General features: G+C 42.4%; 1 protein-coding gene across 1 annotated transcript in view; it reads right to left on the reverse strand.

Moving 5' to 3' along the window:
• LOC147683804 (arylacetamide deacetylase-like) overlaps positions 1 to 26,810 on the reverse strand; it is a 159,158-nt gene that overhangs the window by 21,223 nt on the left and 111,125 nt on the right. The window contains exons 2-4 of the mRNA XM_086944202.1: positions 19,451 to 19,673; positions 8,765 to 8,834; positions 6,724 to 6,895 (exon numbers count right to left, since the gene is read on the reverse strand). Of these exons, the coding sequence (XP_086800328.1) occupies positions 6,724 to 6,895; positions 8,765 to 8,834; positions 19,451 to 19,673 (465 nt within the window). The remainder of the gene's footprint in view (positions 1 to 6,723; positions 6,896 to 8,764; positions 8,835 to 19,450; positions 19,674 to 26,810) is intronic.

Consider the following 26,810-nt stretch of genomic DNA (forward strand, 5'->3'; position numbering starts at 1 on the left):
AAGTTTAATAAAGCCTTCCCATGTTAGCCAATGGGGCTAGTAGTACTACAGTAGGGAAAAATAACTTTGTCTGTTTTTCCTTACCAGGGTATATAAAACATCTTTAATATTGACACTGGTTATTGTACATGTGCACCCTACCCTTGGGGTCCTAGTGGTGACATTTTGGGTGACTTATGAATCATAAAAAAGGAGTTTTGGACCTTAAAATATTTTTAATTCTCAAGTTACATTTGGACATCATTTTATTTCAAAACTAGCCTGCAGGACAGGCCTGGCTTTAAAATAACACCAGACACCCCAACAGTGCATTATGTCCACTGGCATCTCTGAGCCTACATGCCCTACCATATACTAGGGACTTAAAGTAGGTTGTCTTGGCCAATTAGAATGACACCAATTACCATATACCTTTAGAGGTCATAGCACTGGCCTCAGGCATGGTTAACAGAGTCAAGAGCTCTTTCAGAATCAGTAACCACCAGCATCATTTAAAAAATGAATGGGGATGATCAGGGCAAAATGGGTGACTTTCCTACAGTTCCTGCTCAGTGTTAAGGGTTTGGGCAGAACGATGAATGGACAAATTCAGGAATACCTTTTAAGTCATTAATTCCAGCTCCTCTTTTGTAGTTTGTATAGTAGGGTCCTTTGGAATTAAGAAAGCAATCTTCTGTTCATAATAGGTTGTGGCAATCAGCTATAATGTTATCCATGACAATTTCTAAAAATCACTATTAATGAATGATGCCTTTTCTCCTCTTGTTGAGCATAGCTGTGGATTATCTGCTGTGTTATGGAACACAGATTGGCAAAAGCCCTGTTATATTATTGCTAAATTCAGTGCAAGTAATATCAATGTCCCATAGGAGTGTTGACATTTTGTGTAATTTGCTTGCGCATAATCAAGCAAAATTTCAGCAAAATTACTCAAAATTATGGATAATTACATGAAAAGCGTATTGTTATTGTTAGAAATGGGATTTCTGGTTGGCTAAGGCTTGCACCAAAGCCAGGCAGAAACCACCAATCTAGTCAGGGCAAGGGAGTTACACGCCAAAGATAACCTCTGCTTTCCCCCTTTGTAGCTTGGCACGATCAGTCAGGCTTCTCCAGGATTCAATGTGTAAAGCATTTGCGCAACACACACACACAGCAGCAACACCCTAGGCACACCACAAAAGGAACTCCACACAAGGTTATATAAAAAAAGCTTTTGTATTATCATAAATACATTGGAAACATAATCACATAATATACACTGTGCCAACTGGTGCTAGGCAATATTCACAGGGGGATTATATACAGGACCGGGCCAATCAGGCCACGGTCAGAACCATCAGAATTCAGGTAAGTAAATGCAAAACATGACCAGTAAATACTGGCACAATAATGCCCTCAACATTAGACACTATCCTAACATATCCTGGAATGAAATTAGGCATAAAACACATTAGGCCTAAAAACCATTAGCATAACCATATTACGCACTAACCTCATAACCATAAACAGCATTAGAAGCATTGATTAGGGCATAAAGGCATTGCGCAGTAAACCTCACATTAGGCCTAACATTACACATAAATCACGGTGCCTAACGTCACCCAACTGTCCCCAGGCCAATCTGGCCTTCCACTGGGGCTCAAATGCCCTCTGTCCCAAAATGTCAGGGCGGCTACCAATGCAGCAGAATCATCACTTGCGCAATTGCGCTGGGCAAAGGAGTGTATCTCACTCCTGTCTCCTACAACTGCCCCCCAAAGAATGATCCTAAACATTGCAGCTGCCCACTAATTGTTGAGCAGCACTGAAGACACGGGCACGCACTGGCCCTCTGGTCAATTTATGCACCACATTGCAGCTGCCCATGTTGGTGCGGCGCAGGTGGGAACAAAAGTATGGGCACTCACTGTGCCCCTTAGGGTCCCCACTGGGATTCTCTTAAAAACCAACATGGCCAACATGGCAGCCGCCTGCACTGGTGCGGCGTAGCTGGAAATAAGCAAGGGGGCCCTGACAAGCTGGGTCTCTGCAAAACCAATGGCCCCCATCGTTGGAGCGGCCCGCTATCTGGGAGGACCGGTCAGACCCCGGGACTCCTCTTGTGGGGCTACGTGCATGGACAAGGGTCCCCGTGTACATAAGAGAGCCCCTGCTTACTGGGACTCTCTGCTGTGCTCCGGTCTCCTGAACCTGCGTCAGTCCAACAACCACGCGGGGCTTCCTTCCGCTTACGGGAACCCCGCGGGACCACAGGCTTTCTCTCACCGGCCTCTCCTCTTCACCCAGACCCCCTCCTGGGGCCTGGGACTTCTCTAGAAAGCCCGCGAGGCTCAGCGCGGCTTCCTCCAAGGCAGGGGGGAGCGGAAATGGAGCGCACCAGGCACCGACCGGCTTCCTCACTAGGCCCCGCACACAGGTAGGCACGGGCGCCTGTCTTCCGGTTCGGGTGTCCTCGGCGGAGGCTCCTGTTTTCTTCCCGGGCCACGGTGGTGATGCGGGGTGGGCACCTGCTCTTAATTAAAACAAAAAGCGAGGTGGGCACCCACCATCAGGTACCATAATGCGGGGTAGGCACCCGCCATCAAAATGAGCACAAAGCGGGGTGGGCTCCCGCTATTAAGGCATAAAACGGGGTGGGCACCCGCTCGGTCAATAAAAAGAACGCGGGTTGGGCACCTGCTCCAAAGAAGGCACCATGCGTGCTTGGCACCCGCTCCTAGCCACAACTGGGGGGAATCCCTATGCAAGGGATTCTCTCTCTCCCTCCAGCACAGTGCTCTTCTCCAGCATAAGAAAAATAAGAGCGCTCACAGGGCCTAAGGGGCTACAGCTCCAGCCAGCAGAGTGTCCTTGGTGCAGGGGAGAGCACAGCCAAGTGCAGCCAGGCAGTGCAGCGCCCAGGGACCCCCAGGAGACAGCACCTGGGTCCCGCGGCAGTTCCCCCTGGAAGAGGGTCTCCGCCAAGTAAGTACAAGCACAACACTTTCATGGGGTCACAGCCCCTACATTTATAGGACATTTTCCTTTGTGTCACAGCACAGGGCTTTGGAAACCAGATGCAACTGGTTTTAGGAGCACTCTGTTTACCAGGCTCCTCTTCACTATTGTTAGGTGGGGGCTCATCATCAGACACATCACAGAGGGGGCGGAGCCAGCATTCACTAGGGTAGGCACACTCCTATTCAGGGGCCAGGGACTTCTCCCACTACTCAAAATGTAGATGTCCCATTCAGCCAAGTGTTGACTCATCCTGCCCCTCCTGGACCCACCCACCCACACCTCCCCAGCCCCTGTCACTCAAAAGCCAGACATGCAATTCACATCAGGCAGGCAGACGCATAGCACACAGAAATGCCAACTTCTCAAAGTGGGGAATGGTAGCGTGGGAGAACCCAATAAACCCTTGGAGGCTTGGGCAATTCAAATAGTGTCAGGTAAAGTGTGCCAACAAGGGATTTTATTTAAAAAGTATAGCTTCTGATAAGTTATATTAAAAAAGTTGGGTAGTTCAGTTTTAGCTAAACTGAACTATCCAACCTTTTAAATATAACTTATCAGAAGCTATACTTTTGAAATAAAATCCCTTGTTGGCATACTTTACTTGACTTCTAAAAGTGGCACTTCTAAAATAAACACAATAAATCTGTGCACACCTTTGCTCAGCATTTATTAATACAATTTCATACATACCAGACTTGACCCCACTACTCCTTTCATAACAGGAATTACCACTGACACACACTGACCAGGAAATCCCCATGCATTCCTATAGGAGGGCAGGCCAACCTTACAAATTTAACATAGAGAGCGCACGCACTTTAAACTGGACCACAGTGATAAAGTGCCTAGATGCCTAAAACCATCAACACTACACAGGGAAAGGGCTAGAAGACAGGCAAAAAGTTTAGGGGTGAACCCCCCAAAAGGGCCAAGTCCAACAGTTATTCTTCACTATATTTTAGGGTGAAATTCATATTTGTGTCAGTTCTTGACATGAGAATGCGTTTTGGCAAAAGCACTGCAAATAACAGCCTCCCACTCTCTTTTGTTTCAGAGCATTTGTGGTAAAAGTTAGCAATTTGTTAGAAATTTTTAACAGCGAATGGAGATTTATGTGAAGTGAATTAATGGTGTAATTTTAGGAATGTCGCATCACAGGCATAGTGCGAAATTCCCCAAATTACTTTAATGACACGGTTGTCATTTAGATTTCTCCCAGGTTATGTTGAAGGTACATATGATTACTACTGAGAGGAGATCTACTAAAGGGTTTTTTACTTAGAAATATTTTTGAGAGATACCTCTGATTTTCCCACTCATCCACATATGAATATTTTTTTGCCATGTAAAGAGAATTAGGAGCAATTAATCTGTTTCACACCTTTGCCTAATGAAATTCCTTGGTTTAGTTTGATAGCCTAAAAAATATTAAATACCTTTTTTTTATTCATCGTTATGAAGCTAATTCTGTCAATTGATACATTTTCATGGAGTTAAGGCTAAAAAGGATTAAAGAGTAAGCTCTACTAAAAGGTTAGACATCATTGGCATCTTTACAAAAGTATCTCAGGAGAAGGGGACTGTGAAAATTCAGGAAATGTCCTTGCTGATTGCATCTCATGTGAAGAGTGATTGATAGGACTTCCTTCGAAGGTAGGAGTTTGTGCAGGGAGAACATGTCTTCTGCGAGTCATTTTCCGCTTCAACCAGCAATCATGGGGCAAAGAATTAGGCAATATGTTGCTAAATCTCCATAATCCAAATTTCTACATTTCGTGTGCACCAAAAATGTTTAACTCAGTCTTACTTGAGAACAACACTGTTTTTTAGTTCTTCTTTAAGGGCTCCTGATATATGTATATAGTACAGAAGGGCATGAAAATAGTTGTGCTTCCTCTTCTGCAATACCCTATGTAGAAGAGCAAATGCAGTGGTTGCGCAATATACAGTGGGTGTTCAATTTTTTATCGAAAGTGAACACACATGAAAATGAGGTTTATGTTTGCCCATGCATCTGCTCTATAACAGTGACCCAGGTGCCCAGGCACAGAGATCTGTCAGGAAGTATTAAGTGTGTGCAACCAAATAAGTGGTGTATGCAGATGTGCAGTCAAAGGCTGCACTCCTCAGTAGGGTGGAGTCCGTGCCACATTCTAAAGACAGGCCAGTGGTGTGCCTGCAAAATGCACAGAAATTGTCATGAGTCTTGGGTCATGTGCACAAGGCAACCCGACTCTACTGTGTGTCTCTGAAGTTCTCTGTAAGTGGGGGTGTAGAGAGAGGCCACAACCATCACTGAGAGTGTCTTTAGGAAGTGCCTTAGATACCTAGTTGTTGTGAAACTACCTGGTGAACATCACACATGTGTGAGCTCACCACTACTTTGTTTCTCTCTGGAGCTCCTTCCACCACATATGCAACTCTTAAGCGATCATACCACCTTGATAGCCAAGCATACATACATTCTATTATGAAGGGATGTGGTCAACCTGAGGTGCAGAATGCCTGGAAACTCTGAATCTCTGTTATATAATGTTATGTGTATTTGTAGAGAGCACAACTCGCCCAGGACTGTATCCTGTTGCTGAAGGCAGGATGAGCAACGATCAAGCCAGGGCCAAGGCCAATCAAAGAGCCTTATCTTCATTTTCTTGCAGAAGAACTGAGGAGAGGGCTCTGATTAGCAGAAGAAGTTTGATGCAGGCTTTGGAAGCGAGGTAGGAAAAAACAAGAGGTGGTTCTAGTTCTGCATAGTCGATGGATTTGTGCAAGTAGTATTCCGACTGAGCATAGGTGTCTGGTATATTGGAAACGAGAACTGGGAATTACACTGGAAATTGTGTTTGCACTTAAATTCCCACAGGCTCTTCCCTTATTCCCAATTCTAGTCTTTTTCCCCTGGTATTTCACCAGTTTCATCCTACTAAAATCTCCACAGGGAAGACCCTCAGATGTGCAATATCCCGTCAACCTTGTAATACTGGACCACCATAAACTATATTTGTAATGTAATGTAATGTAAATGCCAATTTGTATCGCGCAACAATCGCTCCAAGGAGCATCTAGGCGCCCGAGTATGGACAACCAGATGTCAGGTTGTCTCTATGCTAGCTTGACCAGATCCAAAATCATACTAGGCTTCTGGCAGTTGTATCTTGGAGATTAAAGATCCAGGTTTTTAGGTGTTTACGAAAGTCTATTTCCTTGTCCAATAATCTCAGATGTGGGGGGAGGGTATTCCATGATTTTGCACCCAATACCACCAGGGACTTTCCCCCTCGGGTTTTGAGTCTGAAACCTGGGACGGTTTCAGATTATTTATTACCTAATCTGAATGATCACATTTCCTCTAATGCGGTCTTTAGGTTTTTCCCTTGAATTCAGTCAAAGAGTTAGCCCATGTTACTGGAGACATCATTGTGCTTCTGTTGTTGGGAATAGTCAGTGCTTAAAATGGAAATGTAAAAGTGCTGGTACTCTCCCATTAAATATATTGCAGCAGTGTTGAGAAGTGACAGTACTCTGCATTTGAAATTGGAGAAGTGCAGGTACTCAGAAACAGACAGTGTCTGCCCATTTAATGCACTGGGAACAGTTTTAAACTGCACCGGGCACACAAAATAAAAGGGTCCATATTGTCGCAAACCAGATCAGTTCTCGAAGTGTGTAATTGACTTTTACAAAATAAATAATTTTCACTTACAAGTGACAATCTCATACCTGCTGTGTCACAGCTGCAGCCAAGTTTCCACCAGCACTGTCCCCCGACACACAAACTCTTTCTGGATCAACATTGTACAGGTGAAGAATTCCTTTTTGTAGAAAATACTTTGTAGCAGCATATGCGTCCTCGAATGGTGCTGGAAAATGATTAGCAGGCGCTAGCCTGTAGCTGTGTGAGAAAAAAAACCTTGTTAATTGAATCTGTAGTAAAATACCAGATTCCACATGGTTCCTTGCATGGTTATGCAATCTCCAGGTTCAAATGATGTAATAGATTTCAGAAATTCAGGTGGCTTATAATTTCTCCGATCCTCACCACCAGCATGGTGGTGCAAGGTACCCTGTCAACTACCATCTACTAAATACATACATCCTTTTTACACACTTGAATTAGCTATCTGATTCCTACTTACCAAGAATTATGTTCAGTTGAAACTACTGTGCTGCCCATCTTAACATATGGAGCCACAAACTGGACCCTGATTGCAATAGAACCTTACTAGAGTAGTTAATTTAGAGGTGCTTGCTTGGGCCAAGGAGTTATGATCAATATTAAACAAAAGGATTGGAATTATCATAAAAATCCATGGAGGCTGTTCTTGAAGCTTTGATCACATAATTGCAGGTTGGGCATATGAAAATATTCAGTAGTTATACTGGCAGTCAATTATATGTAGTGGTCCATCCACAACAGGTCCACTAGTTTTTATCTGTCAGAATGCCAACGCTTTCTAGGTCAGGACACCTGAGGCAGAGTTTTCCTTCCACATCTGCCATGCGAGAAATGGCAAATATGGACAGGGAAAATAACAATGGCAGCCTCCACTGGGTGTAAACTTACTGCACAGTTACTTTCTGGGGCCACTGCAATAAATTACAATACATTATAGACTCTCTTTAAAAAAAAAAATCTTGGGACACTGACAGGTGCGGCCGGCATGACTCGCGGGTGGGGTTGGGGGTCGCACGTGGATGGGGTCGCTATGTGGGTGAAGGTTTAATTTGAATTTTAAAAAAGTGAACTTACCTTCGCCGGCCCGATCCAGTCTCGCGCCGTCTCTGTTTCTCTGCTCCTCACAGGAAGCATGTAGCCTCCCCCCTCCCCTAAGCCAATCATAACGCTGCAATGGCAGATTTGTGATTGGTTGGGACGCTGACCAAACAGGCATCTATGGGGAGGCAGAATGCGTTTGACTGGTTTGGTCGGCCCCGGGGCTGACCAAACAGTCAGTGCCCTCAGAGTGGGCAAGCCACTCCTCCCCTGCCCTAGAGAAGGACCGCCCACCCGCCCGCCTGCCCCCGCCCAACCCTTCTGCTTTCTCAGAGTGCAAGAAGCAGAAACATAAAATGGTATTTATAATACCATTTTATGTTTCTGCTTCTCGCAATGCGAGAAAGCAGTGGGATGACGCTCCTCCACCCCCATGGAAGAGCTGCCCCTGACAATGAGTAATTGCATTGTAGGCTTCTACTGCTCACCGAAAGCCTTTGGTACTGCTGGCTAGTACAGCTCACTCTTGGGAGTCTATCAGTGGCAAAGCTAATAAAGCCTTAAATGTGCCATTGTATGCAAATAGTATTTGTGCATACCTGCACTTGCATGGGGTAATACTTTAAAACCATAATCTGCCAATACTTGGTATATATCATAATAGGATTTAATTAAGATAAGAGCTTGGAAGGGAATCATATGGTGGCAGATTAGGGTCAAGAGAATTCCATTTGTATCACACATAGATGCCTAACATTAGTACTCAAATCAGACATACCAACATATTTGCCAACACAGTATTTGTGAGTCCATGGGATACTTTTTTATTTATCACATATGTCACATATCCTCATACCTGTGTCTACCCTCAGCTAGAACCCTGCCTGTCTATGAAGTGTTAACTAACACTTTATTTCATTTTCTTGAACGGGCACCATTTAATACTGAGTTCACTACACACATTTCAATCAATAATTGGAAAGTCACAGTTAGTATCATAATAATACACGATAGACATTTAGAAAACAATAAAAACGAAATACTCACTCAACTGACACAACAACTGCGTTTAGCCTGTGCGCAACCCATCTCGCAAGAAGATCGTATGGCTTCATGGCTGCAATTCAATAAGGTAAATCACTAGAAAAATGCTAAACTAGAAGGTGTTTGAAACAATAGCGCACAACTTTGAAACAATGCCGATATATAAAGATAATTTCAATATTGCTTTTTAAAGTTATAAACTTCATTAAATTAACAGAAGTATACAGTTTTATAAAGTAGGATATACATAAATGCTGCTGCCCATTTTGGAATAAAAGCACTTCTTCACCCTTCGTTGTAGTCTGTACCTGTTTTGTGCCGGTGTTCGTGGGAATCCCTGTGCTGCAGGACTGTGGACTTCAATATATATATATATATATATATATATATATATATATATATATATATATATATATATATATATATATGCCGCTCACGTGAAAAGATCACTGCACACTCGTGGGGATGGTTCAGAGTAGCTTTAATGAGCAGAGTGCTTGGATAGCTGTACAAGGACGGGGAAATGATGAGTCCTGTTTCGTCAAAGTCCTGACGCGTTTCGAGGGTGTAGTCCCTCTTCCTCAGAGGACGACGAGTAGATTACAGGGAGGCCGGAAGCAGTTCCACTTATATGGCACGCCCCTGGTTGGGCGGTACTGGATGCACTGATGCCGGGAGCAGTAGTCCAAATTATTCCCCTTTGGTGAGGTCCGTATTTCAGCGAAATTGAAACTGCCCAATTTAATGTCTCTGCATTTCTTTCAACGGACCTCACCAAAGGGGAATCATTTGGACTACTGCTCCCAGCATGCCGGCATGCTGCTCACCTGGGAACACATGCCCTATGGGTAATAAATGCAGCAGTCAGCTCTCGTGTTTCAACGCCGCCCATCCCATGATTAAGGTGCAGGAGCACCGAAACGCGTAGGGATTCAGACTGACTGGGCTCGAAATGCTGCTTTGTGAAATAAAGGCTCTGTTGAAGCATACTCTCGTGGAGTGCATCTCTGAAGCTTGGGGGCTTGTGAATGATGTTTGTACACGGTTGCTCCAGCCGTGGGAGCTTGCACCGCCTACCACACCGGAAGAAGTTCTGTGTGGCTGTAAACTTGATTACAGCCTGTTCCAGCACGAGAGTCCGAAGATCAAAAGCAGCGCTTTGAGCCTGGGACCCACTGGAGGGTTGAAAGAAATGCAGAGACATTAAATTGGGCAGTTTCAATTTCGCTGAAATACGGACCTCACCAAAGGGGAATAATTTGGACTACTGCTCCCGGCATGCTGCTCACCTGGGAACACATGCCCTATGGGTAATAAATGCAGCAGTCAGCTCTCGTGTTTCAACGCCGCCCATCCCATGATTAAGGTGCAGGAGCACCGAAACGCGTAGGGATTCAGACTGACTGGGCTCGAAATGCTGCTTTGTGAAATAAAGGCTCTGTTGAAGCATACTCTCGTGGAGTGCATCTCTGAAGCTTGGGGGCTTGTGAATGATGTTTGTACACGGTTGCTCCAGCCGTGGGAGCTTGCACCGCCTACCACACCGGAAGAAGTTCTGTGTGGCTGTAAACTTGATTACAGCCTGTTCCAGCACGAGAGTCCGAAGATCAAAAGCAGCGCTTTGAGCCTGGGACCCACTGGAGGGTTGAAAGAAATGCAGAGACATTAAATTGGGCAGTTTCAATTTCGCTGAAATACGGACCTCACCAAAGGGGAATAATTTGGACTACTGCTCCCGGCATGCTGCTCACCTGGGAACACATGCCCTATGGGTAATAAATGCAGCAGTCAGCTCTCGTGTTTCAACGCCGCCCATCCCATGATTAAGGTGCCGGAGCACCGAAACACGTAGGGATTCAGACTGACTGGGCTCGAAATGCTGCTTTGTGAAATAAAGGCTCTGTTGAAGCATACTCTCGTGGAGTGCATCTCTGAAGCTTGGGGGCTTGTGAATGATGTTTGTACACGGTTGCTCCAGCCGTGGGAGCTTGCACCGCCTACCACACCGGAAGAAGTTCTGTGTGGCTGTAAACTTGATTACAGCCTGTTCCAGCACGAGAGTCCGAAGATCAAAAGCAGCGCTTTGAGCCTGGGACCCACTGGAGGGTTGAAAGAAATGCAGAGACATTAAATTGGGCAGTTTCAATTTCGCTGAAATACGGACCTCACCAAAGGGGAATAATTTGGACTACTGCTCCCGGCATGCTGCTCACCTGGGAACACATGCCCTATGGGTAATAAATGCAGCAGTCAGCTCTCGTGTTTCAACGCCGCCCATCCCATGATTAAGGTGCAGGAGCACCGAAACGCGTAGGGATTCAGACTGACTGGGCTCGAAATGCTGCTTTGTGAAATAAAGGCTCTGTTGAAGCATACTCTCGTGGAGTGCATCTCTGAAGCTTGGGGGCTTGTGAATGAGATATATATATATATATATATATATATATATATATATATATATATATATATATATATATATATATATATACCAGACAGTTAAATTGACAAAAAAGTATGGGTGTGTAAAGTTTTTTCTTTTTAAGAGTGTGGTCTCACAAAGCTTCTGATTACTGGCCTGCTTTTGTTTGTAATTTCCTCTCGTCCCGGTATATGTATTTATCTCGTCCATTAAATATAGTGATTTTTTAAGTGTGCATGATATGTGGACATAAATGTAAAAATGGTCAGAAAATACAAACTCTGAGAATGTTGAATATATTATAGACACTGTGTAGGGCAGAATTAAACAATAAGACCACCTAAGGTTAAAAATGTAAAAGTACATTTTTACATACAATTCCATAGTTGGCCTCCACCTTTGGATATATTTTTATATGTCTTGACACCTGAAATGTATTATTTGCTCTATCACGGATATTTGGAACATTCATTTTTCGATTTTAGGTTTGGTTATCATGTTTGTTGCAGCCATTAGACCTATTGTACTTCACATGTTCTGCTGTTTTTCTCATCCAGCCAATGTAAGGTCTTCATTGAATATAACAACTTTTTGGAGTATTTTTTTGGGTGAGAAGTTGTCAGACTTATTCTCACAGCTATATAATCACAGCATACTGACAACTGGGCACAATCCACAAAAATATGGGCTAAGATGCCTCTTAGATTTACATTTTCACAAGTGATTGCCCTGCTTCTTCATTTTTGTCTTTGACAAATGTGTCCTTTGTAAGTGTTTTGCTGCTCAAAGGCAATTTGCATTTTAACCCTATTTTTTCAGAATATTTAACAAAGATGCTGGAGAGGTGTCACAATGAAGTTCTGTTTGCCATTCTGGTCCGTGTTTGTTTAGAAGAGCTTATATATGTGCCTGGTAGTAATTTGTTTGACTAAGGTAGATAGGAAGGTGGAGTGGGGGGTAAGTGTGGTGGTCTTTATTAGCTCAATCGATTAAACATGTCTTGTGCCACCTATTGACACATAAATACTGTTGCATTTTACTAGTAGTTGGTGGCAAGAGACAAAACCAAAGCAAACCCAACTATCCTAGTATGATCATTTACCACCTATTCTGATGAGAGTTTACTTATCAAAAACACTTGGTTTTAAGAAGAAAACTGTCTCTGCCTTTTCCAAATTATTGTAGGATACTAAAAATGTAGTTGATATTCAGCAATATGCTTGGGAAGCAACAGAGGAATATGGGTGTTTTATAACCTCTGCAATGTTAAGGACATAATGATTACCTCCTCCACATTACCTCTGGAATGTGGAGAACTTGAACACTCCATGAGAAAATCATTGTGATGCTTTTCTCTTCAGAAAATGATTTTAGAACATAGGTGAAGAGTTTCCCTCACATCCTGAAATTATTTTATTTTCAATAATAGACGTGCAGTGTAGGTGCTTCTGGATTTTTGCTGCAGTATTTTGGTGACTTTAGCATAGTATCTCCACAATTATATATCGACCTGGAATTTATAGTTTTTGCATTGCCTTCCGGGCATTGCATGCCACCACACAATATCAATATTTTAATAAATTAAAATATCAAGTCAGGTTTTGCAAATCTCACTTCTCTTTTCATATGACGAAAAATCAATTTTCACATCAAGTTTTTCTCAGCTCATTCATTACTAGTTTTCATTTGGGGAAAGCTTTTGCATCAGATGTAGAAGTACGAATTAGAGCCTGATTTAAATTGCAGAGTCTGGTTGTACTCCATCAGGGCAATGAAATAAAATGCTCTGTTGCATTGGCAAAGTGCTCCTCTACATTTAGAGATGTCTGTCAACCCTGCAGACATCGATTGTCATTCGCAGCAAATGCTATCACGGTGGTTCCTGTCATTTTGGCAGACTTCTCCATGACGGCAGTTCATCAATACCAAAGCACAATTCTGTTTTCAAAAAAGCAAAATCTAATGAACCCCAAAATGTAGGATGGCTATAATCCAATTAGCAATCAAGCAAGAAACGGAGGAAACTCTTCCTCATAATATGTTTCCAATAGGTCCATAATCCAATGTCCTTTTAAAGATACTTTGACCACACTTCTGAATCAGGTCTTTTGACTTTTATTTCCAAAGAGAATATGCGAAGAAACAGCAACAGCCGATGCACGTTTCGCCCGCAGGGCTTTTTCAAGGCTCAAGAAATGTTTTTTTTCGATGATGTTGAGGTTGCTATTCAGTAAACACCCCATCTATCAATGGGAATTCTTCCATGTAGAATAAATAACAGTGAATTGTCAGGCAGTGTTGAACCCGTGCTGATAAAAACAACAATATTATTCAAATTTTGCACTTTTGGAAGCTGCCTCACGACCCTGAGGCACACAACCCTTGGTGATCCTGTAAGGATTTTCCGGACCTTGATAAGCCTGTATTCCTGTATCTTGAATTCCCGATTCATATGCCCGATTCACAGCTGGAATAACATTGTCATTTTTTGCTTGTTTGCTAATTGGATTATAGATATAGTGATTGGGTGTGCTCTGGTGTATTGCGATCAACTATAGCTTCAGACCTCAATGGTCTAGAGATAAAAATACCCTGGTGGGTGGGTATTAAAAAGCGATTTGAGCACCCCGCAGTAAGTCATTGTTAAGTTGACCTGGATACCTAGCTTCAGGTAATTAGTAGTCCCATTTCTACAATTTGTTAACTTATCATCTCAACATTATGCCTTATTGACTGATGAATGTACATAGGGCAGATAATCACTATATGAAGCAGCACCTTATTTGTGATACAGCCCCTCTTTTTAACCCCTTCCCTGCTCATGACGAGCTCAGCTCGTCATGCAGTACACTGGTCGTGTGCTTATGACGAGCTGAGCTTATCATGAACAATGGGAATCTGAAGACTTCAGCACCAAGCGGGAATTGCTGCAGCAGTCAAGGTGTTAAGAGCCACTTAAATTGTTTACAGTTTCCTGACACATTCAAAACACCGAAACACATTTCTCCTGGTTTCTGGGTCGAGGGAGGCCCAATGCATTAAAGAAGCCTTAACTTAATCCTGCAGTCCTCATGTGTGTGCTCTTTTCCTTTGGGAGCAGGGGTTGTGCACATTACTTTTGAGCATCTGCGGTTGATGTTTTCCACGCACCACCGGTCATTCTGGGCAGCCGGAGTAACATCATCTTGGAGGAAGCAGCATGGAAGTGCTAGACCGGCAAGCCCCCTGATTAAGCCTCGGACGTGTTAGTAGAGGTGTGGGAATTGTGGGAGACGTAGACTCGGCACGGGGAAGTCTTCTGATTTTAAGGGCAGATTTACAAACCCCTTGCGCCCCTTTTACGCCACCGTTGCGTCACTTTTGTGACGCAGCGGCGGCGCAAAAGATGCGCCATGGTGCGGGGTACTTACAACGTAAAAGCCCTGCGCCAGAAGGAGGCGTTCCTGCACTGAGGTGGGTTGACCACTGCAGTACGACCGGAGGAAAGGGATATCATAATCCTTACAGAGGTGACTGGCAAGCACCTCTGCAATTCAGGGCTGTGCATTTGGTCTGATGGGCGATTGGAACTGATCCGGCCATCTGAACTGTGGCGGTCAGACTTTCCAACACTATGCTTCCCCTACGCTTCCCCCATCATATTATGGAAGGGAAATCACATTGCAATGGTGGAGGGACTGCCACCAACAGCCTGTCGGTGGCAGTCATTCAACCATCGTAATGAGGCCCTCAATATTACTTACCTTAAGTCGATATTCTTGACCACAATATTCTTTCTGTCAATATTTCTGAACCACAATATTATTAACGCGATAATTGTGCAACTCGATATTATTTACTCGATATTCTGTCTGCAGACCAGAAAAACAAACACAAGCAAAGAGCCACGTGGCATTTCATTTGATATACCTACATGTAACTTGTATTGTTTACCCTAAAGCAGATATTTTACATATTTGACTCCTGTGCTGGTCTCCACCTATTTGAATCAGTACTGCAGTACTGAAAAATTCCTCTCCAGTTCAAGGCCTGAGTTAGACAGAGGAGATTTGCCTATGTGACACAGCTCTGCTTTATTGAAGCCACAAATATCAAAAGATTGCAAATAATTTAGTGCATCTGAAGATTTAGAAATTATGTTCCAAAAAGATACATTTTAATCACATTAAGTTTGCCTTTTTCCAATTTATTTCCTGCTTATGTCAGCCAGAACAATAATTTCTTGTCTATGGCCCAAGACACCTCCAATTACCCACTCTTTAACTCACTATACCATGTATTTTCATTTCTCCAAGTCAGAGAATACATGTGCCTTAATAGGGTCCTGAGCAGTCTTCGAAGCTGAACCCAGTGGATCTGCATAGCTGTGAATTCTGTTTTTTAATTTGCAATGCCTTGAAGATTTCTTGCGGGCTTTAATTAAATCCACCAAGTCTTCACTGTCAAACTGACTAATGTTAGTTCATGCAATCATTTCTGAAAACTACTAATGCAATATTAGCGAATTTAACATACTTCAGGTCCTCAAATTATATTTGAAAGTCAATGAATAGTATCCTAAATGACCTAAATATGATTACCATTAGATATGTAAGTTGCATCCAGTATCAAACTCTGTGCATAACCAGCATTTGGACAGGGAAGTACTTAGATTAATTTCCTTGTCTTTGATTTCCTTGGGCAACATGCTTCCTGGGCCCTAAGGGACGGTCAGTTAATGATACACACCTCCAAGTGGGATAGTTCTTTCTTTAAAAATAGGGTTATTGCAGGGTTAAAAGTGGGTTATTGCATCATGCCACGTCGCCACTAAGCCAACCTCAATATTACTGGCTTTTATGGTAGATACATTTTGCTAGCATTTGTTTGTGGAGTGAGTTTTATCTTGATGGTTATCAAAGATGTATTATGTATCTGATAAGCAATTGGCAATTGGTGGTGCATCAGGTTTGAAACAATCTACAGTTTTCTTTATGCTGGTAACAGTTGTGCCCAACAGTTCTGGTTAATTGCCCAAATTATCTAGAATACGACTGTAACTTAATACCTCTCAAAAGGTGTCCCCTTTGGAATAGAAGACATTATTGTTAGGAGCCCCAATATACCCCAATGTAGGCCTAGGTAATTCCACAACCTTTTACCTATATTTGACCTACCTTGCTCTACATAACGGCTCTGGGGATGACCTTTTACCGAGTTAAGATGCTGAATTAATGTTGCGTAGTTTTCTTCGAAAACTATCCTAATTTATTGTGCATGAGGATTCTCAGTATCACAGCAGGATTACCATCTTCTGCAAAATAACTCCGTAAAAAAGTAACTGCTATCGTCAACCTTGGACGTCAGGCCCACAGTACCATGACACATCTAGGTAGAACCCTTGAGGGTACCTTTCGGGGATATAAGTACCCCATCTTCACTGGGCAAACCAGAGAAGCTTCCATGCTGACATGAGACGCTGAAGTCCCTCATCGCAGACCTCCCAGCACGCAATGGTCGTACATCCTTCGCGGGGTGTCCAACTCGAGCTCAAGACGGGGTCCTTCATTCTCTCCTATCAGGTAATGGGGTTGACTCTTTCCTAGGGGGATTCACTTAGGTACACTCAGGTAGGGGTTGCGTCTTAGGAGTACGCATGATTACTGCCATGTATCTTTATGCTTGCATATATTCACTCTTTTAGCACCATGGTAGAATTCTACCTTTTATTTACTCAGTTGATGCTTGTAATCGGATATACTTGCTTCTGTCTAATGGTTGTTGCAACACATGTATTTTATACTAGAATGACACTGGTTCAATAAATACTTACTGAAAATGTCCCCACCATTTATTATGTGAGCTAGTCGGTCTACAGGCTAAGATATCCTTCAGGAGCGTCTGGATTCAGTCTGGACACCAATCCCTTAGTTTATATTGTCTAAACCCGCAGATCCTATATAGATTTACAGGAACTACATGAAATTATAAGATGACTTCTTGAATCTCTCATCAATTGAAATGAGACAGTTTGCCAGTGTCCATTTAGAAATCTATCTTTTTCATATCCCATTTAGAGCATGAGTTGTGGCATCATGTGTTGATTGAAGATTATCAATTACCTTAACCTTTGCAAACATTGATCTCTGTATGATCTTTAACATTCAGATTTTTGAGCTCATAGCATGGTAATGCTACATTTCCAAGGCATGCTTGCTCTACAAAAAATATAGGTGAAAGAGAGAGGGGCAGTATAACTAGAGGTTCTTAATGGCCCACATAGATAGAAGTGGAAAAATGAGCCTGGAGGATATGGGATAAAATGGCGAAATCAGTGGGCCTTTTCTTCTATTTTCCATGTCTCTCTTCTTGTGTGCTGTAGTAGTGGTCACTGCGCCATAACTGGCAGATGGAAGGGACATTGGCTTTTCACCTGTTTTTTCAATTCTGTCTTATTTTTCTAAAGACAGAGATAGAACCCTAGTCCAGTGGACGGATTTAGACATCGTAAGAACAACCTTGTTCGGACCTGGTGGGAAGATCATTGGCTACATGCCCAAACTGTCACATAGAGTATCATGAATAGAATAACCCATGAGAATAAAAGTGCCACCCGCTACTCTACTGGCCATATTCCTTTAAGAAGTGCATGAGGCAATCTCTGGACGTCTGTACTCAAGGAAACAACAAGAAGGACTGTATGCAATGGGATCAATTGTAGCTTTGGAAATTACTCACAATGCAAACATTATCAATTGTATTTTGATTTGATGAGAAATTACCTACTAATCAACACAGTTTTGTAGAAATATCAAACAATACAAATTTCTACAATTCATTCTTTTTTGCTTCAGGGTCTCTGGACATGAACTTCATGATACAAACAAAAAGTCTTACGATATAAACACATATCCACAGTATTAAAAAAACAGCTGGTATAGGCAGGGTTATATAATGTCAATAGATTTCTTGTTGACCAATGGTTTTCAATAGCTGGAGGATAATGTATCTATGAAAGCCCAGATCCAAGCAGTAGCTGGGTCCTGCTTCGGCCTGCTAAAAATGCTAAAACTGTTTCTGCCCCTACTTCTGGTTGCACTCAGGAAAATGGTGGTCCAGGCTTTGATAGTATCAAGGTTGGACTACATGAACGCCCTGTACCTGAGTCTACCAGAATATTTATTAACATACCTTCAGGTGGTCCAGAACTCAGCAGCCAGGGAGATACTCATGCTAGGTCCTAGAATGCAGATGTCCGCCCATTTGAAATCCCTTCATTGGATACTGTTCCGCAGGAGGATCCGGTTCAAAGCTTTGGTTCTGGCCTTCAAAGCTCTCCATAACATGTTTGCCACCTATATCAGGAAAAGAGTCCAGTACTATATTCTGCACCGAACTTTGAGGTCTTCATCGCAGCAGCAGGCGCTCACCCCCAAGTTCTCCTGCACCAGCATAGGTGGCTGCTCCTTCCAGGTGCAGGTCTCCCGTCTGTGGAACTGCCATTGGCACTTAGACACGTGCAGGATCTACTTACCTTCAGGAACCAACTGAAAACATGGTTATTCCAGCAAAAGGCTATGAGCCGAGTCTACGGTAGTTAAACTATCAGTGTTTGTTGTAAGGTCTTACCGAGCCGGGACACTCTAGTTGAGTAGCTGCATGTTCTATAAGTGCCAAGTTACAATTACAATTACAGTATTGTAGGTGTTAATATAATAATTTCAGTTCATAATCCACCTAGGAGGTAGTCACACTTGCAGGGAGTCAACTGGAGAAACATCCACTCATTTTCTTACACCTTGACGAACAGCTAAATTAGACCAAAATCCTTTATACATAGATACACTCCTCTGCTTCTAAGAGTAAACACTTTTTGGCTGTATTTGATTCTAACCTTCTCAGGAAAAAAGAAATAGAAGAAAACACATATCAAAAACAACCTCAGTTTTGTTTACATACACGCTGCTTCTTCCTGGACTTCACCATCATGTAAAGGACCCATAAACTTAATGGAGGTGAAAAACAAACGTGAGGACTCTAGTGTCCTCCTCTTCAGACGTTCGAGTGTTCAACTTCATCTGAAGTCACTGAGCGAGGTTTGGAGAGGAGGTAACTCACACAGCCAGAGCAACAAGTGCACATTGGAGTAAGGTAAATGATGCAAATGACAGCAGTGTCTTTCAAATGTAATTTAAATCATTACTTAGAATACAAAATAATGAATTACAAATAAATAATCATTAATTATCTTATTTTAATAAATTAAATAACAATTTTACTTTGGTACATACCTGGACTTCCTATGCACCATGCTCCTCCATGGAAATAAATCATTGCTCTCCTTTGAGTATGTGAGGAGTTTTTTGAAATATATAAATGAACAGGAACATTATTAAATGTTGTCTTGGTCACTGTGACATTTTCATCTGATATTGCAGGGACATTTTGAGATGAAGCAACAAGCTTCAAAATGTCCATGTAATCTACTAGCCCAAGCATATCAGTAAACTCTGCCTGCAAATAAAACATAACAACATATTTCAGCATCCAATAAGACATGTAATACATCTAATTTGCATATCGAACTGAAAATGCCACATCATATATTTCCCAAAACAATATCAATGTTACCTACTTAGTTGCATACAAATGCTTGGTAGTTTTTCAAGTAAATCGACATTGGTTCAATGTCAATTAAAAAATGGTTGAAGCTGAATAAACAAGAAAGTATTCTACAGTCTTGTATCTTTGTTGGAATTACTCTATATGCATGACTGTTACTAATGGTGAGACTCTCACAATACACAAGGGCGCACAGAAACTGAAATTTCACATTCATCTGTTTTTTTGTTTATTCAAATATTCCATTGATATTCCCTCATTGATTTCTGTCATCTATTCTCATTGTGTCATTATATGTTTTACAAACTGTTGTGCCTTCAGGTGAAATGCAGTTGTCACCTTTGAGAATCTAAACATAAGATAAAGAAAAGTCAGTCTCCCTTATTAGATCAATAAATTTTAACAATAAATAAGCAGGCATCGAAGTACAGCGTTCTAGGTACCACCTACCACAATTGTCTTTAACTGCATTTATATCCACTGATCCATCATTGTACCTAATTCTAATTCAGGTTTCTGGGCCATATCAGTGGCAGCTCCTCCTAAATGGCGGGGGAGAGTCGGCCCCCCTAATGTGAGTGCAGCAGACAGAGAGTAATGAAAAAAATGATATAATAATGCAATTTAATTTTGCCACAAGCTTGCACTGTGTACATCGTGAGCGTGAGGCAGGGAAGCAGGGCTGAATCCTGCTTTTGCAGTATTACTGCTGCCCCTTACAATGCGCATTGAAAAACAACACACCTGCCTATGCTGAGCAGTTTTTTTCAGAACAATACTTAGAGAAACGTGCATGAAAAATAAGCATGAACACTAGCTTTAGAAATTGCAACGTTTCTTTTAATTCTTTTGTAGACTATTCTGCTTTTTAGTCTTTGCTTGTTTTTTATGGCATGAGAATACAAAAATTGTGAAGAAAACTACTAAACAATTACATACAAACAGGAAAAAACAAACTTTGGTATGTACATAATTCACTCAAACTAACATTCAACACATTCTTGGCCATCCAATCATACAAAAAACATTCATACTGGTCCCATGGTCATAACACAGTTTGTGATAATGCAAGGAAAGTAACAATTGTGAATTTCAAACGATAGTCAAACTTTTTTTCAGTTCTTTAGAAAGAGTAATAATCCATCAATTGAATGACACAACCATGACAAAAGTGATGACACGGGACCGGGTCTGGTCGACGCGTTTCGAACCCTATCCTTTCACGGGTTCTCTTCAGGACCACAGTATTACTAAAAAGGGAAGAGGAAAGCAACAATCACTAAACCGGACCTGAGAGATCACCGTCTCAACCAATGCACCGCTAGACTCAGCCTACCTCAATACGTGGGTCAAAGCTCCTCAAGTAGTATAGGAAGACAGATGTATTCCCAGCAAAGGGGAGCGAAGAAGTGCTGCGAAAGAGAACAAGTACACTCAATCATACAGAGTCTCAACAGACTGACTATGTCTAGACTGGAACTAGTGAATTCAGGGGAAGATTGCGTGTGCTCACCTTGCATGCAGCGCGTGTGCGCTCAACCAATGCTTGTCAATTTGGTAACGCTCGGTCCGCGAAGAGTGTGGATCCGGCGTCTCTGGAGATTGGAAAGTGAAGGTATACGTTTAAAAACCGACATGCGGGGGGAAGCGCATGAGCAGCCGCTGTAAAATCGCGCTAGAAAGTCCCGGTGTCTGCTTACCGTGAAAACAAATTCAAACACTCAAAACAGTGTTTCAAACGTCCTCGCTCCTCACCCAGCGGTCACTTGCGGGTTACTGAGGCCTCCCTGCCGTCTGACTCAAGAGAATGGTCGCCTCCCACGGGGTGTAGGGAGTTGTAGTTTCATATAATATGTACCAAGGAGATTTCTGGGAGATGAAGTCCTGTGGGCAGTATCAAGGAAAAGTTTTATAAATTTCCGAAATTTCGTTCAATCCATTGACTGCTGTGTCATATTTCATGATCAAAAGTGCCTCTCTTTGATTCAATCTTAATTCCAAATCCCCTCCTCTTGGATCTTTTTCAATTTTGGACAGGACGGTCCATTTGAAATTATGTTTATCATGTTTCTTCGTCACCCAGTGGTGTACATAATGGAAGCCTGGAAACAACTTTATTTAGAAAATCAACCGATAGGAACAAGGCATTGTTGTTCACCAGCAACCACCCACGAAGTTTGAGACAGAATTTACCTTTCGGACAATTCCTGAGGATCCGAAGGAATTGCTCAGGAAAAGAAGATTATTTCGACCATGCCAATTCACTCATGGAGAGGCTTCTCCAAAGAGGATATCCGAGAAAACTTCTAAAGCAATCCCTTAAGCGAGCATGGTGGACGCCCCGCGAAACACTAATGCATAAGAAAGTTAAGGTTGAGCAAAACCGAGTGGTATGTGTATCAACCTTTTGCCCTGCTGCAAATCAACTCAAGAGGCTGATAAATCTTAATTGGCATCTAGTGAAAGACTTGCATGAGGACTTGAGGAATCCACCATTATTTGCATTTAAGAAGGAGAAGAGCGTGGCAAACCATATTGTGAGGGCAGCATTACCCAGTAAACAACCACCAACTTTGAGAAGCCTATTCGGCTTCCCCCAGACTAAAGGACATCACAAATGTGGCACCTGCATTTGTTGTCATGACACCATGGAAGAAACAGTATTTTCCTTTAACAATATTCACTGGAAGCATGAAGCTTTCACTAACTGCAAAACAAGGAATGTAGTTTACGCGATCCTATGCCCCTGCCCAAAACTATACATTGGGAAAACATCCCAAGAGGTCAGACAACGCATTACGCAGCATAAATCCAGACTGCGCAGAGAAGTTGAGAATGCGCCATTGGTACACCACTGGGTGACGAAGAAACATGATAAACATAATTTCAAATGGACCGTCCTGTCCAAAATTGAAAAAGATCCAAGAGGAGGGGATTTGGAATTAAGATTGAATCAAAGAGAGGCACTTTTGATCATGAAATATGACACAGCAGTCAATGGATTGAACGAAATTTCGGAAATTTATAAAACTTTTCCTTGATACTGCCCACAGGACTTCATCTCCCAGAAATCTCCTTGGTACATATTATATGAAACTACAACTCCCTACACCCCGTGGGAGGCGACCATTCTCTTGAGTCAGACGGCAGGGAGGCCTCAGTAACCCGCAAGTGACCGCTGGGTGAGGAGCGAGGACGTTTGAAACACTGTTTTGAGTGTTCGAATTTGTTTTCACGGTAAGCAGACACCGGGACTTTCTAGCGCGATTTTACAGCGGCTGCTCATGCGCTTCCCCCCGCATGTCGGTTTTTAAACGTATACCTTCACTTTCCAATCTCCAGAGACGCCGGATCCACACTCTTCGCGGACCGAGCGTTACCAAATTGACAAGCATTGGTTGAGCGCACACGCGCTGCATGCAAGGTGAGCACACGCAATCTTCCCCTGAATTCACTAGTTCCAGTCTAGACATAGTCAGTCTGTTGAGACTCTGTATGATTGAGTGTACTTGTTCTCTTTCGCAGCACTTCTTCGCTCCCCTTTGCTGGGAATACATCTGTCTTCCTATACTACTTGAGGAGCTTTGACCCACGTATTGAGGTAGGCTGAGTCTAGCGGTGCATTGGTTGAGACAGTGATCTCTCAGGTCCGGTTTAGTGATTGTTGCTTTCCTCTTCCCTTTTTAGTAATACTGTGGTCCTGAAGAGAACCCGTGAAAGGATAGGGTTCGAAACGCGTCGACCAGACCCGGTCCCGTGTCATCACTTTTGTCATGGTTGTGTCATTCAATTGATGGATTATTACTCTTTCTAAAGAACTGAAAAAAAGTTTGACTATCGTTTGAAATTCACAATTGTTACTTTCCTTGCATTATCACAAACTGTGTTATGACCATGGGACCAGTATGAATGTTTTTTGTATGATTGGATGGCCAAGAATGTGTTGAATGTTAGTTTGAGTGAATTATGTACATACCAAAGTTTGTTTTTTCCTGTTTGTATGTAATTGTTTAGTAGTTTTCTTCACAATTTTTGTATTCTCATGCCATAAAAAACAAGCAAAGACTAAAAAGCAGAATAGTCTACAAAAGAATTAAAAGAAACGTTGCAATTTCTAAAGTTAGTGTTCATGCTTATTTTTCATGCACATTTCTCTAAGTATTGTTCTGAAAAAAACTGCTCAGCATAGGCAGGTGTGTTGTTTTTCAAGTTATTATTGGCTCAGCCTTGCTGAGTTTTGAGTCAAAACCCTCTACTGTTATCCTTACAATGCGCATGTCACATTGGCCGGCTGGCTACCTACGGCGAGCCTATGCGTACAACACACCAAGCAATGCCTGGGCTGTGAAACAGCCCGGGGATTGCTGCCACAGGCCCCTAGCCTCAAAATGAACACTGGGTTAGCCTGCCCCCACCAATCCTTGAGCTGTTCTCATGGTCAGAGCAGCTCCAGGATTAGTCAGGGGTCATTCCACTGGGCAGGAGAAAAAGTCCTTCCCTTTCCTGCCCGTAGACGTCACATCAGCCACACCACCATCATCGGGAGTGGTGCACCAGGCAGGTGAGTTGGGCGCCCTAACTTCAAGTGAGGTGTGACCTCTAATTCTTTCCCCAAAATGCATTTTTCTTCTCAAAGAGATTACATCAAGTATTTGTGGATCATATATGAATTTCAAAACTACTTAACTTATCATGTATTTCTTTTATGCTTTTCGCTTATCATTCACTAAGGGACAGATGTATCATCCGTTTTTTTATCGCAAACGCTGCGAATCGCAAAAAATCAGCGTTTGCGACAAAAAAATCGGCAAATGCGATGTATCAAAAAATGGCACCGCAAAATTAAGGAATCGCAAATTGCGATTCCTTAAATGCTATGTATGTAGCATTTAACCTTTGCGAATTTAGGCTAAGAAATCGCAAATTACCACCAACTTGTAGTTGGTGGTAATTTGCGAATTCTTTTAAAAATGCACTTTTTGAAATTTCTAAAAGTGCCATGTGACGCTCATACATGCCCTTAGGGCATGTATGTGCGCCATATGCGCATACATGTAAATTTCAGGGGTGCAGCAGGGTGTGCTTAAGACACCCTTGCACCCTTGAAATTATTCTCAATTTGCGATTAGCAAATTGCGAATTGCAAATTGAGAATAACTTTCCATTCATTCCTATGGGTCTCCTGGCCCATAGAAATGAATGGGAAATTTGCTAATCGCAATTAAGGAATTTTAAGACATCGCTAAACAATAGCGAATTTCTAGATACATACCATTTAGCAATTCTCAAATAGCGATTCTCAAAAAATCGCTATTTGAGAATTGCTAAAGGGTATCTTGATACATCTGGCCCTAAGTCACCACTACATATTTCTTTTGTTGTTCATAATAGTCTTTCCATCATCGATTAATCAGTTCTTCAAACAATAATATCCAATTTGACTAACTATAACATGATTACTTATTATGAACTTGTACTGGGTGGAACCATCATCTAATATCTATCTCGGCTGGACTACGGCAGCGCGCTGCTGCTGGGGATAAACCAGGCTGAGGCATCTAGGCTACAAAGGGTGCAGAATGCTGCGGTGCGGGCCATTGTTGGCCTTCCCAGGCATTGTTCTGTTTCCAGCACCATTTCCGCCCTTCACTGGCTGCCGGTCAGACAAAGAATTAAGTTTAAGTCGCTTTGTCTAGCCTTTAAAATCATGAAGCTCTCTTCGCCACCTGCACTCGCTAACTTGCTTATCCCCTATGTCCCTTCGAGGTCCCTGAGATCGGAGGCTCTTCATCTCGCGGCCTGCCCCCGTTTTAAAATCAGCAGGATGGGTGGCCGCTCCTACTGAGTGCTTGCCGCTGGTTTGTGGAACTCACTCCCGGTGCACATTCGAGCTCTGGATAATCTGACCGCTTTTAGGCGTGCTATCAAAACCTTCCTGTTCTCTGTACCTGGTTAGCCGTCTTTTTCCTCTTCCTGCGTGTTATGTTTTAGTACCTGTTCAAGCGCCAGGACGCCCCTTTGCTGGGGCAGCTGTGCGCTGTATAAATATTATTAACATAACATAACATATATTATTAACATACTCAATCAATGGCCTACTGTACACCATTTCTCTCAGAGCCTCCTCTATCACAATTATATTCCAAGGTTGCTGTATAATTCTTCTAATCTTGTAACTTTGTCTTGAATATAGTATAATCATTGCATCATATCCTCATTCTTTTTACTATTGTTACCAACCAGGGCATTCATTCTGTCAATGCGTGCCACTTTTGTATGCGCTTTTTCCCTAGTTTTGTTTCTGAGAGCCCCATCTGAAAGTTTTTACATATTTCTTTTTCATGAATTGAATATGTATCTTTGTAATTCGCAATTTTTTTTAGACTCAATACATGGCTATATCATGGCTTCTCAATAAGTCATGTTGTGAGAAATCTGCACTAGACAGGAGTGTCCTCTTTCTCCTTCATTATTTTCCTTCTGTTTAGAAGCTTTTTTGATAGAATTACATTTATTTAATCTATTTCTGGGTTTAAATAAATATCCTGACGTTTTGGGTTACCCCTAGTGTTAGAAAGATTATTGATTACAATATCTTAACCTTGAAATCTAAAAATACCAGTTTGTCTAGTGTTTGGTCTCCCTTGATTTGGTAATGGTGGAGGAGACTTGAAACTAACAAATGAAGGTTATCCCTCATATTTTATATATTTGCTTCATGCTCCCTTTTAAAATTTAAAATTCTAAATTAATTTTCAAACATAATTCGCGCAACTATGATCAATGCCACAGTACAACATGACACTTACAAAGAGGAGGAGCCTGTGACTGCAGCATTGCAGCTGCCACTGTTCAGACCTAACGCAACTCACTCCAGCTGTGCTCCTGTGGCGCCTACTGCTCCTCACCTCCCATACTGCTCGGGGTGAAACTTGGGGGAATGACCATGTCTGCAACTAAACATATGGCAGGTTCCTCTGCCGCAGAGCTTTATGTAGCCGAGGGAGGCTGTGGGCCACTAGGGGAGAC

Source organism: Lissotriton vulgaris, chromosome 11 (genome assembly GCF_964263255.1).
Source record: "Lissotriton vulgaris chromosome 11, aLisVul1.2, whole genome shotgun sequence".
Classification (NCBI taxonomy): domain Eukaryota; kingdom Metazoa; phylum Chordata; class Amphibia; order Caudata; family Salamandridae; genus Lissotriton; species Lissotriton vulgaris.